The 14091-nt window shown below is 42.3% G+C and overlaps 1 protein-coding gene across 1 annotated transcript; it reads left to right on the top strand.

Moving 5' to 3' along the window:
- The first annotated feature begins 10776 nt into the window (after nt 1-10776).
- On the top strand, nt 10777-11671 carry LOC117320808 (peptidyl-prolyl cis-trans isomerase-like). Its single transcript, XM_033875295.1, has one exon. The coding sequence runs from the start codon at nt 10855-10857 to the stop codon at nt 11347-11349; it is 495 nt and encodes a 164-aa protein (XP_033731186.1). The 5' UTR covers nt 10777-10854; the 3' UTR covers nt 11350-11671.
- Nucleotides 11672-14091: the final 2420 nt, after the last annotated feature.

Below are 14091 nucleotides of genomic sequence, written 5' to 3'. Positions count from 1 at the left end.
AAGTATCTCGCCGTGTAAAACCTCTTAACATTGTTGGAGTATCTATATTCCTGCTCTGCAGGTAGGGCGTAAGAATTGTACCTGCTGCCCCCATCGTAAGAGGCGACTAAAATTGGGATCTTATCTTTTCTCTTCTTTCTGAAAAACTTTCTTCTTCATAATGTCTCCCTTGACAATGCCTAACTTTTGGTCTTCAGTTGAGCGTTCGCCCCTGTGAGGAAGGCTTTGGATTCTGTCCCCTTGCCGAGACATATGGACTGAGACCACAATTAAGTACTTCCGGGTTCAGGCCCCACGAATGAAGTCCCCTCAAAAATGTATGTATTTCAGGAAAACAAATCAAATGCCTCTTTGAACTTGATTTCTATTGATGAATTTAATGTGGATTTATAGTAGAGATGTCAATCTAGGTTTTGTGATGTAAAATAATAACAATGATCATTTATTATGTGCTCCAGGACCCTGTGTGATGAGTCCTGATTTGACCTCTACCCCTGACCCGGATGTATATAATCCACGTTGGTGACACATTTTGACAGCTATCTCCAGAAAATGCCGAACATGCTGGGTTGAAACTTTTATATTTTGCTTCTCAGATGTTGGTCTTGGGCAGGTGAGATGGAAAGTTGCATATGAGATTTTGGGAATTTATTATGAATTTTAATGTTACAATGAAACATATAGCGAAGCTAATTGTGGTCTCGGTCCTGATATGATAGGCCCCGAAATCCATGTTTTTTTTGACAAATCCACATTTTTTGGCCGATTCTCTTAAAATTTGACATGCTTGTTGACAGTTATATTTGTGATTAGTTAGTAAAGCTATTTTTCAAATTCAACATGAATTTAACTTCAAATTAAAATTTAAAATGATTTTTTATGTTATTTTTTTTAGAATTTTTTAATTATTTTTGTTTTGATTTTTATTTAAATATTTGACATGGTCATGTATTCTATAGGGAATGATTTTTAGATTTGAAAATTTAAAACATATTTATTTTAATTGTTTTAATTGTTTTGAGGGTATTAGCTATTGTATCCAGAGACACAACATTCCCGACCACCGCCACGGGGAGGCTCCCTCTTTAGGTAGTCATATATATTTGTATATGTAACTTTTTTGTTGTTGTTACATATTTGTTTTTGAATTTTGAATTCAATGTCTTATTTTCAGGTTTCCCACTGTCTCTTAAACAGTTTGTTTTGGCTTCTCAATATAGATGATCCTGAAGCTGATTGTCTCCCATGCATTTGCTGGATCTATAGCTGTCCTCTCCTGTAGTCAGACTTCCAAGCAGACTTGGACCTCTCGCATGATCTTTGTGCTGTTCTTCTAGTAGCGATAGGGTTCTCCTCTTCATTTTAGGTTTATACTTTGCTGTATAGTTCTTCTGAGCTCAGTTGAACCAGCTTATGCTTCACTTCCCTCCACCCCTCTTCTCTGCCTATGGCTGGACAGCATAACAGTAATTGTAAACAAGTGCTGGCTAGTGTACATGTGTCTATGGGTGGTCACTCACTGTGGTTGGTCACTGCAAGTCTTTATTGTTGCATTTAGATTATTTCATGTCCTTATGAGACCTGATTAATGCTTTGAAACAGTTATGATATCAGTCTGATAACAAAATTAGAATATTTTAAAGCAAAATTTTAAATTCTTTAAAAATTAAAGTTAAAATTTGAAATTGGGATCAAACTATATATAGTTATATGCAGGGAATATCAAAGTTTCTAAACCAGTTTACAGAATTGAAATATCTCAATTATTGAAAAAACTGTTTCATTTTATCTATCACATGATATCAGAAATATACATAGTAGCTGTATGTAGAATTGTGTCTTGATTTTCAGTGTCAATAGGGTGTTTTTAGATCTCTGTAATTCCTGTTTTATGTGTCATAGAGTAATTCTGTTTTCACAGCATGATTTCAAATAGCTCAAAGTTTATGAAAATAATTATTTTAAGTTTTTGACAAAAATAGTGTCCTATAATAGGACTGAGACCACAATTAAGTACTTCCGGGTTCAGGCCCCACGAATGAAGTCCCCTCAAAAATGTATGTATTTCAGGAAAACAAATCAAATGCCTCTTTGAACTTGATTTCTATTGATGAATTTAATGTGGATTTATAGCAGAGATGTCAATCTAGGCTTTGTGATGTAAAATAATAACATTGATCATTTATTATGTGCTCCAGGACCCTGTGTGATGAGTCCTGATTTGACCTCTACCCCTGACCCGGATGTATATAATCCACGTTGGTGACACATTTTGACAGCTATCTCCAGAAAATGCTGAACATGCTGGGTTGAAACTTTTATATTTTGCTTCTCAGATGTTGGTCTTGGGCAGGTGAGATGGAAAGTTGCATATGAGATTTTGGGAATTTATTATGAATTTTAATGTTACAATGAAACATATAGCGAAGCTAATTGTGGTCTCGGTCCTAATATATATCAGAGTCATTAAAAATGGTAGTTGCTACATATACAGTTGTATGTACTCCTGCTTAGCGCTCAATATTTTGGGAGTGGGATGACTGGTTTGCCCGTTGCCAGTATAATGTGACTGGGTGTCTTCGGCAGTATACGTCAGTGAGGTAGCACTATAAATCGGCAAACGTTCCGGCCTATCACAAGGAGACTTGACACAAACATACCGCATCCTCCCAAATCACACACACACACACTCACCACACGCATATCGCAAACACCGGAGGCCGTGCGTCCTTAAATGATCTTAGCTGTTAGTAGGACGTTAAACAAATAAAACCAAACCAAACCGTCTATATTCTAGAATTCTATATTTGTAGTCCTGGATACACACAATTGTTAAGCAAACATTTGAACGTTATAATAATAAATACAACTCAATAGAAATATCTCATTGAAAATTAGAGATATAATTTGTAATTTTAAATTAGAAATACAGATATCTGTTCTAGGTCATCTACATTTTTAAATGAATAGATATCTGAATTCAAAATTTGAATGGTATATGTCTGTTTAAATAGAGATAATCACTATTTGAAATAATGATATCTCTATTTAATACATATATCTTAAGTTGATAAAAAAAACCTCAGTGGCTTGTCAGTAGTAAATTCAATAATGGGGATTTTTTCATCAATTCTTTACCAAATACAGAAACGTGATCATACTATAGAAATAGCTAAAGCTAGAGCAAGTAGAGCTAGATAAGGTAGTTTTCCAGGCATTATACCTGTTTCATATGATGTTCTGCTGTAATATAAGGAACGATCAGGCCAAGCTAGCGATAAACAGCGATACAATGGTACTAAGACTACACATAAATACGATATAACAATCCAGCGTTTTCCTGGTTTACACCACCATACTGTAGAGAAAACTGGTGTGGGTTATCACCAGCCTTCTCTAGAAGACTAATGAATGCTCCCGTATCCCAAAACCCATACAATACAGTGACGAGTACTCACGTTTAGTGGCTGTATGTGTGCATTGCAGGGTTCAGGATCAAAGAGACCGCTCTCTGACACCCCGCGGGATTTTATACTAGCTCACGTGCGGAATGAGCTCCAACCAAGGGAGATAACTCCCCCGATTTTCACTACACTCCTCCCTGTTTTATGAAGGCCCCCTCCTGGACTCTGTACACTCCCTGGGAAGAATTGGTGGGTGTCCTAGCATTCATGGATCCAATGGCATGGAGGGCTCCAGATTCTAGGGTTGATGATCTTCCGAGGGACGACGAGGGTGTGGGCCTCCTTAAGCTAGATCTAATCCTATGTCTGTTGTCTAACTCCCATGACTGGAAACGGTGCACTTTGGAACCGTTACTCACATGGGAGATTCTTTCAGAATAGCCGAGATCCTAATTTCTGAAATTCTATTTTTGTTTTACTAATAGCAGCTATGTATATAACTGCTGTGTTAGACGACGGTCAGAGGGGTTTTATCCTCAGACTTCCTAACTAACATTTAACTCTGAGTATATATTTAAATATCCAAACTTAAGGGAGTTGGGGTTGTTCCGAAGGCCCCAGCCTGAGAAATTCCAGGGGTTCCTTGAACAACCATTTACTGTTTTATGTGGAGGGATTTTATTGAGGGTTAATGCAACTTACTTCATGAAATTATACCTGCTGAGATGAAGAATAACTATTTGTGCAACTGATATATGTACAATATTTACATTCCCCTATGTGAGGAAAGGCTTTAAGTTGCTTGTTAAGTCCCAGCCCCACTCGGATGACAGTTCCACTACTAAGTGGTAGGTCCCAGTACCCGACGGTTCTATGGGCAACACTTAAGCCATAACTGATCCTATATACATTAGATGTATTTTAACCAATTCAACCAAAACTGATAGTTTCATAGGATAAAAATACTAGGAGCGTAGTCACTCCATTCCCTCCCCCCTTTTATTGGAGAGCACTCTTGATAAAAAACTACTTATACTAGAAGTGTACTCCATTCCTCACCCCCTCTCTTAAGATGAGGTGTGCTCTGTGACCAATGGCTACCTGATGACCTGATCGAATTTTAATTATATGTATTAGTTCTCAGGGGAGGGTCTCTCAGGTAAGCTATATACCTGTCTCCACAGATTCCTCCCTCTCCACCTGAATATACTCAAGGGGGGAGCCTGCGGTGACCTTGAGAACTTGTGCTGGAGGTATAGAACCTCACACCTTATCAATCTGTTGGTGTTGTGGCAGCGTGCACACCCTCAGAGGCTCTCGGACCCACAAATTGAGGAGAGATCTCTGTGTGACTGCACGTCCCCCTTGAGGGACTTAAAGTTCCATCAGCACCAGAGTGCCTTGAACTCTAAACCCTCCTTCCGAGAATTAGAGAATTCCGATATTTCATCAAGTATATAAATATCAATTGGGATGCTGCCTGCTGAGGTTCCACTGGAACCCCGCGGTGCACATTACTGGTTACATAGACTTTTAAGACTTGCCCCCTTGAGGTTCTACAAATAATTTGGAACCCTAGGAGGCATTCCTCTATTTTGGATATTTAGGGGCTCCACAGTCACCTCCAGCTCCTATAAAGCGGTGGCAAGGTGGATATCGGGTTTGGTGTTTTAGTGGGGCCCCGGGATGGTGAAGGGGCATCCCCCCCGGACGTTTCAGGGGGAATGTTGTCGCCCTCAAGATCTGTCTTCTCCGGCTCTGCCAGGGGAGCACTGACGGGCCCTGGGGGCGAGGAAGTCTCCGACTCCAATTGAGGAGTCGGATTTGCATACGTTTTGGACTCCTCCGTCCCTGTGGACGGTGGAGTCCCTGAGGGAGAAGTCCCACCCACCGGCCCTTTGGGGGTCGATGGCCATGGGGCTTCGGGTTCTAATAACCCTTGGACCTCCCTAAGGAGGTCCTCGAGCCCATCTTCCCGGTGGTGCAATTCAAGGATGTCCATTTATAGTCCTGCAACGGAATTGACTGAGAGTTGCATTGTATGGATCGGAATAGTAGCATTTCCTATCTATATACTCCTATACACCACCTGCATTTGTGCCTACACACACCACCTGTATTCGCTTGCCTAACTTACCTTCCCCCCTTCCGTCTCCCCGTACGCGTTACTGGTTTATTCTGGTCCCCCCTCAAAATGCTATCGGGAAAGCCAACGGTATTCGAGCGGTTCGAGACCCCGGGGCCTGTTGATGGTTTATTCGGGGACACCACACTTGGCGGTGTGTTACTACCGCTTCCGGGGTGTTCCCCCCCACGACTCGCCGTCGGAGCGTCACTGTCCTCCCCTGAACTCGCATTACACGGGTCTATGTCCTCCTCGTCCGAGGGTACTTCGGTCCACGAGGAATCATCGTACGCGGCCCCCGGTAGGAGGTTGTGTCTTAGGCGACGTAGCCATATGGGAAATGTATCCCCCGTGTAGAGCTTTAAGCGATCGTGGTGACAATACTTGGCCCCTAGTCCTGTATCAGCCCCTTCCCAATGGACCTTAATGTCCAACTTATGGGGAGTTTTTGTCTCCCTGTATAGGAGAGTGATATAGGGTCCCCATTCTTCCCCTAGACTGCATGAGTAGGTACCCCCGGGGTCAATCTTCCATGGTTTGACAGACATACTCAGCGGACCCTGGTTCTGTTGGCGCGAAATCCCACGACACTGCGGATAGCGGCCCTTCAGCGCGTTCTCGGGTACTACCGACATGTTTGTAAGAAGCTCTGATCCACCTCCTGGGTTCGGATCATTCTGGGTCTTCCATGACACGTCTCTGTTGGAATGGGCTTCTCCTGGCGGCTCAGTGTCCTTCCCCCTTGCAATTTTGAAGTCACTGACCACCTTCATAATGGCATGATCCACCCCAGAGGATACCGATGTGTTGCCAAATAATGGCCCCACCGCACTGGAGTTGGGCTGGACCATGACCGGCTGCCGGGTGGTCTCGTTCCAGCTGACATCACAAATTCCTATGGAGTTTGAGGGAATAGTTGTCTGAGCGGTGGACACCATGGGTGGTTCCTGTGGGTTCTCCCTGTAAGGTGTGAGAGGGATTACCTGATCTCCCATTAGTAGCCTCCCAGAGTTCATGTCCAGGATACAGCTGTTCCTGGCTAGGAAATCTACGCCCAGCAACATGTCATCTGTGATGGGTGCTTCACATACCGTCCAGGGGGTCACCGTGGTTCCTAACCCAATGAGTATGTCCTTAATTTCCCATACATTCTCCAGGTTGCCGGTGAATCCTCTGAGCTGTACCCTTTTACCCAGTATAAGTGGTCCATTCATGTGGTCCAGCAATCCTCTCCGGATCAGTGTCATGGTGGCGGCTGTATTTACGACTGCCCTTATGGTTGTCCCATTCAAGGTCACAGGTATGGTTAGACTACTCCCTTCCGAGACTAACTTTATTTCCCTATGAGGGGATGAATCCCTTGATTCCTTGTTCGTGGGTGACGGTGAGCGGGACCGCGTAGGAAGGCTTTTCTGGCGGTCTGGGGACATGGAATTGTTTACCGGGACGCGGCTGTCTTCCGTGTTGCCCTGGCTCCTACCATTACTCCATCCTGGTGGCGTAGAGTTACGTCCTCGGTCCCACGTCTTCCGGTCAGCAGAAGGGGAACGATCCCGGTCCCTAGGCAGAAATTGATGGCCGTCATTATCCGTTGACCGTTGGAAGCGCCGCGGGGATTCGTCGTACCCGGGAGATCGAGGTCTTCGGTCGGGATTTTGATTCCCTTCGCGATACGGAGGATACCAACGTGGATCCCCCGCCGGCGGGTAATACGGAGATACCACCTCACCTCCACCCTGATTATGGTATGGAGGTGGGGGCCCGAGGCTGGTAACACGGTGAGTTAGCTGTCCCACCACGCGTAAGCGACCGTTTGAGATCATTTACCTCAACGCGTAGCATTTTAATAATCTCCTGCTGTGTCTCACCGTCCCCGGGTTTGGTGCCTTCAGCGAACTCCACCTGTCTACTCGGAAAATGTGATGAGCGTGTGCCAAATAACGCGCGCTGGTTCGCTACCGAGGCCTTTATATATCTAAGGGCCTTATGAACCGTCTTGGGGTTCTTTTCCATAGCTTTTTGAGCCGCCACCTTCTCCCGGCATCCCTTTAAGAAGGATTCTGTCGCGATTTGATCTTGGGTGGTCTCATCAGCGTAAGCATACCCATCATTGGTAAGCGTTTGGATACGCTGAGCGTACTCAGCAAGGGTCTCTGTTTCCTCCTGCTTGGCATACTGGAGCTCGCGCCTAGCTACTACAGGTACATCCTTGTCACTAAACCTCTCCTTCATCTTCTTTTTTAGCCGATGAAAGGAGAGCGCGCCGGGTAGTTTATCTGCATATTCTAGCGCGTCCCCGCTTAGACAATCAAAGAACCGGTTAATTGTCTTACGCTCTGACCATGCGTTGTCGGCTACTATGCGGTCAAATTTTAGGATGAAGGGTTCCCATCTATCCTTACCAGTAAATGTTGGCATCTTGTGGCGCTGCTGGCTTTTACTGCGATGTCGGTGGTGGCGGTGTCCATCTCTCCGACGTCGGTTGAAGTTGTCACTGGATGACTCCACATTAGACTCCTCCTGACTCGAGAAATCTACGTCAGATGGTTCACTGTCCGATGAGTCGGCACGGCGGTTTTCCACTCTGGCACGACGCGGATTGCGGGCACACCTATTGTCAACGGCCCCTCGATCGGTTGAGCCGCGCCGAGAACCGTGGTCGTCCCGATTATGCCTATCATATGTGTGCCTCCCCCCCCCCCCGGGTCCCTATGGTATATTGACTGTCTGTCTACCGAACCTCTACGAGTATACTTAACAGCTGTATCCCCCACGTGGGTCTCTGTTCCCATATTGGGAGGAGGTTTACTATCCCCCGAGTTATCCGGTTTAATACGGTTTGGTATGGTGAGGCCATCTATGTACCCTAATAAGGGAGTTTCTACATTGGGCCTACATACAGGGGCTGTGGGCAAGTCATGTATCTGTGGGTGTGGTATGGGTGTAGACCCCCCATAATCATTTGGTGGTAGATTGGTAGTAATGTTACCACCATATCCACCCAGGTCCCTGGAACATAAAGGGTCTAAGTCAGCAAATGCCTGGACTCCAGCAGATACTGGGTGCCTGCCTGTTACCTGGGGACCTGGTTGAAATCCATAACCTACAGGTATGTCATTGGCTATGGGTTGAATACCTTGACATGGTAGATTGTCCCCAACATGGGATCTGGTAATGCCCATAGTATCCCTAGATACCAGTGGCTGATCCACAGAACTGTTCATGTTGTTCTGAGGTTCTGTAAAACCCCAAGATGTTTTAAATTCTTGTTGTTGAGGCGATATCTGTATCCCCCATGTGTTGGCCTTAGATTGGGGAGGGTATGAGGTAACTTCATCCCTTATGTATCGACCATCCCTAGGTAGTACATTTATGATACTGTCCAGATAAGGGTTACCTTGTGGAAGGGTCCCCGACATGACCAACCCCCCTGGTGCCTCCCGTTGTTGGGTGGGTTCCCCCCATACTGGCGGAAAGTCAGGAACTGTGGGTTCTAAGGGCTGGGGGTCCAGTGGTACCTGGTCATGGATGTACTGCGCCCCACTAGGGGTGGTTAGCTGAATTGTTCCCGGTTGTACCACCTTACCAGGAATTGACCTGGTAACAGCGGACTCCTCCTTTAAGAGATCCGCTGTCCCCCTGTCTACCATAAATTTATCTAATTTTCCCCATAATTCTGTAAACTTGAGGTTCATGTCCCTAATTGCATCGTCCTGTTCATCCAGGCGATTCTCCAAGTTTTTCCCAGGGGAATGGGACCCTCTCAAGGAACTGGGTGAATGGGGTGGTGAGGTTGGCCTCAGGTTCATACCTGTAATCCTTCCCTGGCATATCCAATCTAGCCAAGTGTCTTTACTAATTCTTAATTCCTTTAGGGAAGACAATGTTAATTCTTCCCTCCCCCTGATTTCTATTATTTTCCCTGCATAGACTTCCCCTATACCTGGAAGGGAACAGAGTTCCTCCTCTGTTGCTTCCCTTAAATTAATACAAGGCATGCATGGTTATCACAGGAAAAATAAATAAGGCAACACAGGTGGTGTAAATAAAGAACACAACACAGTTTTTTGTATGCAAAAGGGGTGGTGTAAATAAAGAACACAACACAGTTTTTGTATGCAAAAGAGGTGGTGTAAATAAAGAACACAACACAGTTTTTACAAGTGTTTGTAAGCTACTGTTGTGTGCACGTGGTGCTATGTAAAATAACACCAATAATACATGTAATTATATCTAATCTATGCTATCCTAATACTAACTTAACACTAATTTCCTATAACTAAAAATAAGTTTCCTAACACTAACCACAGGCGTCTGAAGTTCTGACAGTAAACTGAGATATAATACCATAGAAAAAATACGAGTATCTACTATAAAAAAAGAACAGGTATGCAACGCCTCCGATGTCAACAATCACTTAAATCTCTGCAAACGGGAAAAATATACGATTTACAATATAATTATTGGTATACACAGATACCTGTTCTTTTTTTATAGTAGATACTCATATTTTTTCTATGGTATTATATCTCAGTTTACTGTCAGAACTTCAGACGCCTGTGCACTAACTACTCTAACCTAAAATACGTGCGAATATAACACACCTCCTCCGTACGCCGCCAAAATATAATGGACGACCCACAGCACAGGTGCGTAGCCGTATAAAAATAACTACCTAAACTAATTTCTAATTAAAAAAAAAACCTATGTTACTGTATAGTAGTACACCCGGCCTTTGTATGCCGCCGATATGGGCGGCCCACACGATCAGGCGTACCAGCAAAAACACGAAAAAAAAAAAGTTTGTTGGAACGATAATTAAATCGTTCCAACCTACCCTAACCTACAAATAGATAGAAAAAAAAAACCTAATAGTCCGACAGAGTGTCGTTCTGCTCCGTAGGCAACATGTGCAGGTCAAAACAAAATGGCGCTGACACGTGCTGTCCGGAACAGGACGACACTAAGTTGAACAAACATGTTGAAAAAAATAGAATTTGGCGTGAAATTCTCAAACACTCTGACACCAGTGTAGAGAAAACTGGTGTAGGGTTCTCACCAGCCTTCTCTAGAAGACTAATGAATGCTCCCGTATCCCAAAACCCATACAATACAGTGACGAGTACTCACGTTTAGTGGCTGTATGTGTGCATTGCAGGGTTCAGGATCAAAGAGACCGCTCTCTGACATGACACCCCGCGGGATTTTATACTAGCTCACGTGCGGAATGAGCTCCAACCAAGGGAGATAACTCCCCCGATTTTCACTACAATACCTACTGCCGCCATTGAAACAGCACGTTTACCGGCATAAGAGAATATAACGATGGCTAATCCGAAGGTATATTTCGATATGACCATTGATGGTAAACCAGTGGGGAGAATTGTCATGGAGTTGAGAGTAGACGTTGTTCCTAAAACAAGTGAAAACTTTCGAGCGTTGTGTACAGGAGAAAAGGGGTTTGGTTTCGCCGGATCATCGTTTCATCGTGTTATCCCCGGCTTCATGTGCCAAGGCGGAGATTTTACCAACCATAATGGTACCGGAGGAAAAAGCATCTACGGAACAAAGTTTGCAGATGAAAATTTCCAACTGAAGCATACTGGACCTGGCATTTTGTCTATGGCAAATGCTGGTCCCAATACCAACGGGTCGCAGTTTTTCTTGTGTACTGCGGAAACGGGATGGCTAAATGGAAAACACGTGGTATTCGGCAGTGTTGTGGAAGGGATGAATGTTGTGCAGAAAATAGAAGGAGTTGGATCAGGTAGTGGGAAAACATCAGCGAAAGTTGTAATTGCGAGTAGTGGACAGTTGTAGAGAACTTGAATTCGGCAATTCTTTTTCAATCAATATCCTGTGAACACTACTTAGTAACTTTAACAAGCGTGGACGAGCGATAAAATACATTAGAGACAAAAAGTGCTAAGATATACCAGTTTTATGTTGACATTTTGCTAATGGACGTTAAGTTTCAAAGATTGTGTTCTATGAACATTTTTAATGTAATCTTGAAATATTATTTACTTCGGAATTTCAGGTTGTAGGGTAAACAAAACTGTCGACATCACAAAAGATCATTATGATCGATACGATCAATCTTTCTTGAAAATAAGAAATAAAAACAATTAAATTTTCTCTACTTGATTGATGTAGTCATATTATTTCTGACAGTATATATATCCAAAACAGAAACCATTTATTCTCAAAAAGGGATTGGCTCCTAACTTAATACAGGTTTGGAACTGCTTCGGAAAATATATAGTGTACTTCAACCAGAGACATATATACACAGAGATAAGTAACATTGCTATTTCCCCGTACAAGTGGTGGCTCCCTTTATTGGTGACCACTCAAGCATATCCCTTATTGAGAGCGCCCTGTCCCCTATCAAACACACGTGAGCACAGGTAAATCGGGCTTTGCGCATGTGTGTATTGATGTACTGGAACTTATTCGACATGTTCTGGTTAATCCGCCATTACGTCAGACCAAAACATTGTCATTTTAAATACACACAAAAAGCACATCGTTTTATTTTTGCCACTACAAAAGTTACCACATTAACCAAAAACTATCAAACTTATGGGAAATAGTCTTAATTTATTGATCATGTGTATATATGTCTCTGCTTCAACTGCGTCAATTTTGCAAGACTTCAAAAGTATTTTTAATGATTTGAAATCAAATGTAAACATCTTTTTTTTATTTTGGTGACAACTACACCCCATTTGTTTATAGTTTAAAATAGCAATCCGTATCAATGTTTATCGAAAGGTTTTAAAAACCAATAATTCATCAAAAAAAGGAAAGTTTGAACAAAAATTGTATATTATTAAGCAAAAGAGGTGCATTTTCCGTAAACTGTATTATAATCATACATTTTGATGTTTATGAAGAGCCCACTCAATTGTAAAATATAAGGAAGTATTGCAAAATCTAGACCGACTTCTGAGGGAGTTACAACCTGCTTCATGCCAAAAAAATCTATCCTAGGATATGTGCATGGAGATCTGATATATTGATCGTCAGATGCACAGTCAAGCTCCCTCCGATTGCGGCGCCAGCCCCTCTAATACAAGGGAAAATAACTCCTGTGCCCCCCAATTCCGTTAACCTTCTCCATGGTGAGATGGTGGTCTATTCAAACTGCTCTGCGTCTGGTATGTCGTCGGTCTGCTATCTGTTAGCAATTCTTGTTATCGCTTTCTCAAACTTCACACATGGCTTAAAAAATATTTCAATAAAGTGCCAAAAAAAAGGAAGGGAAATATTTTCAAATAGTGCGGCATCCCATCATCAACATTTGCTTTAAATTTCTACTAGTCATAAAATACTGAAGGGATTTTAACCAAGTGGTCAGAAACAAACAGACTTTGCATAAATGGTGACTGACCCCAAAGGGTCAGATATAAGGGAAATGGATGTAATTTCTTAAAAACGCTACTATTCATAAAGTTGTGAATGGATGTGAACCCAATTTTGTCTGAAACCTTTGGGTAAGGGGAATAGATTTTGCATAATGGTGACTATCCGTGAAGGGGCGGGGACAGATAGGGAAAATGAAGGTAACTCCTTTAAATCGCTACTGGTCATGATCATCAAGTTGTGAATGGATGTAAACCCAGTTTAGTTGGAAACCTCCTTGCATTGGGGTAAGGGAAATTGATTTTGCGTAAACAGTGACTGACCCTCAAGGGCCAAAAGAGGATCGGGAAGGGGAACAGATTTTGCATAAATGGTGACAATAACCCCCTCTAATCATAAAGTACTAAATTTATTTTAACAAAATGTGATCAGAAATATCCTTGGTGAAAAGAGAACAGATTCTGCTTGAATGATGGACTTGGGCCAGAAGGGGGGCCCCAATAGGAGAAATTGAGGTAAACATTTAAGAGTGGATGTCGGCAAGCATCGAGCATTAGGTGGAAAGTGAAAAAAATAGATTTTAGAAAAAGTGACCTTAAATGTTAAATAATGTTATAATTGGTGGATATGAATAACAAAAATAGAATTTCAATTATGTCTGTGGTTCCGTATCCAAGCAATATGACTTCCTTAGTTACATGCTCAAATAACACATCGACTGCATCAAATTTTTAGAATTTAGAGTATCTCGGAATCCTAAATAACAGTGAGATTAAAGTATTTACAGCCAAAATTTAATAATGGTGACCCCCCTTAATCATTTGATTAAAACAAATATAATTGGCAATATTTACAAACTGTTGCTATGGTAACCTGAATACAGCAAGGAATTCTAACTGAAAAAATATCAAAATATGACAAAGTTTGGTTGACCTTAGTTGGAATCTACAACCATATATGGAGTATTGCATATGATTTTCTTTTCATTAGATGTCTACAGGGTAAGTTTAAAAAATAAAATTGGCTGGCAACTTAGAGGCGCTTTTGGTATAATGATTCAAATTTTCCCATTTTTTTCATGATTTCTGACATGTTTCCGCACATTTTTTCTCACAAAACAATGTATATATATATAAATTGAACTTTTTAACCACATTTTAATTCATCTCCTTAAAAAGAAGTAATGAATGGACA

Source organism: Pecten maximus, unplaced genomic scaffold (assembly GCF_902652985.1).
Source record: "Pecten maximus unplaced genomic scaffold, xPecMax1.1, whole genome shotgun sequence".
NCBI classification, from domain to species: Eukaryota; Metazoa; Mollusca; class Bivalvia; order Pectinida; family Pectinidae; genus Pecten; species Pecten maximus.
The sequence above is the reverse complement of the archived record's forward strand: the minus strand, read 5'-3'. Positions and strand labels throughout refer to the sequence as shown.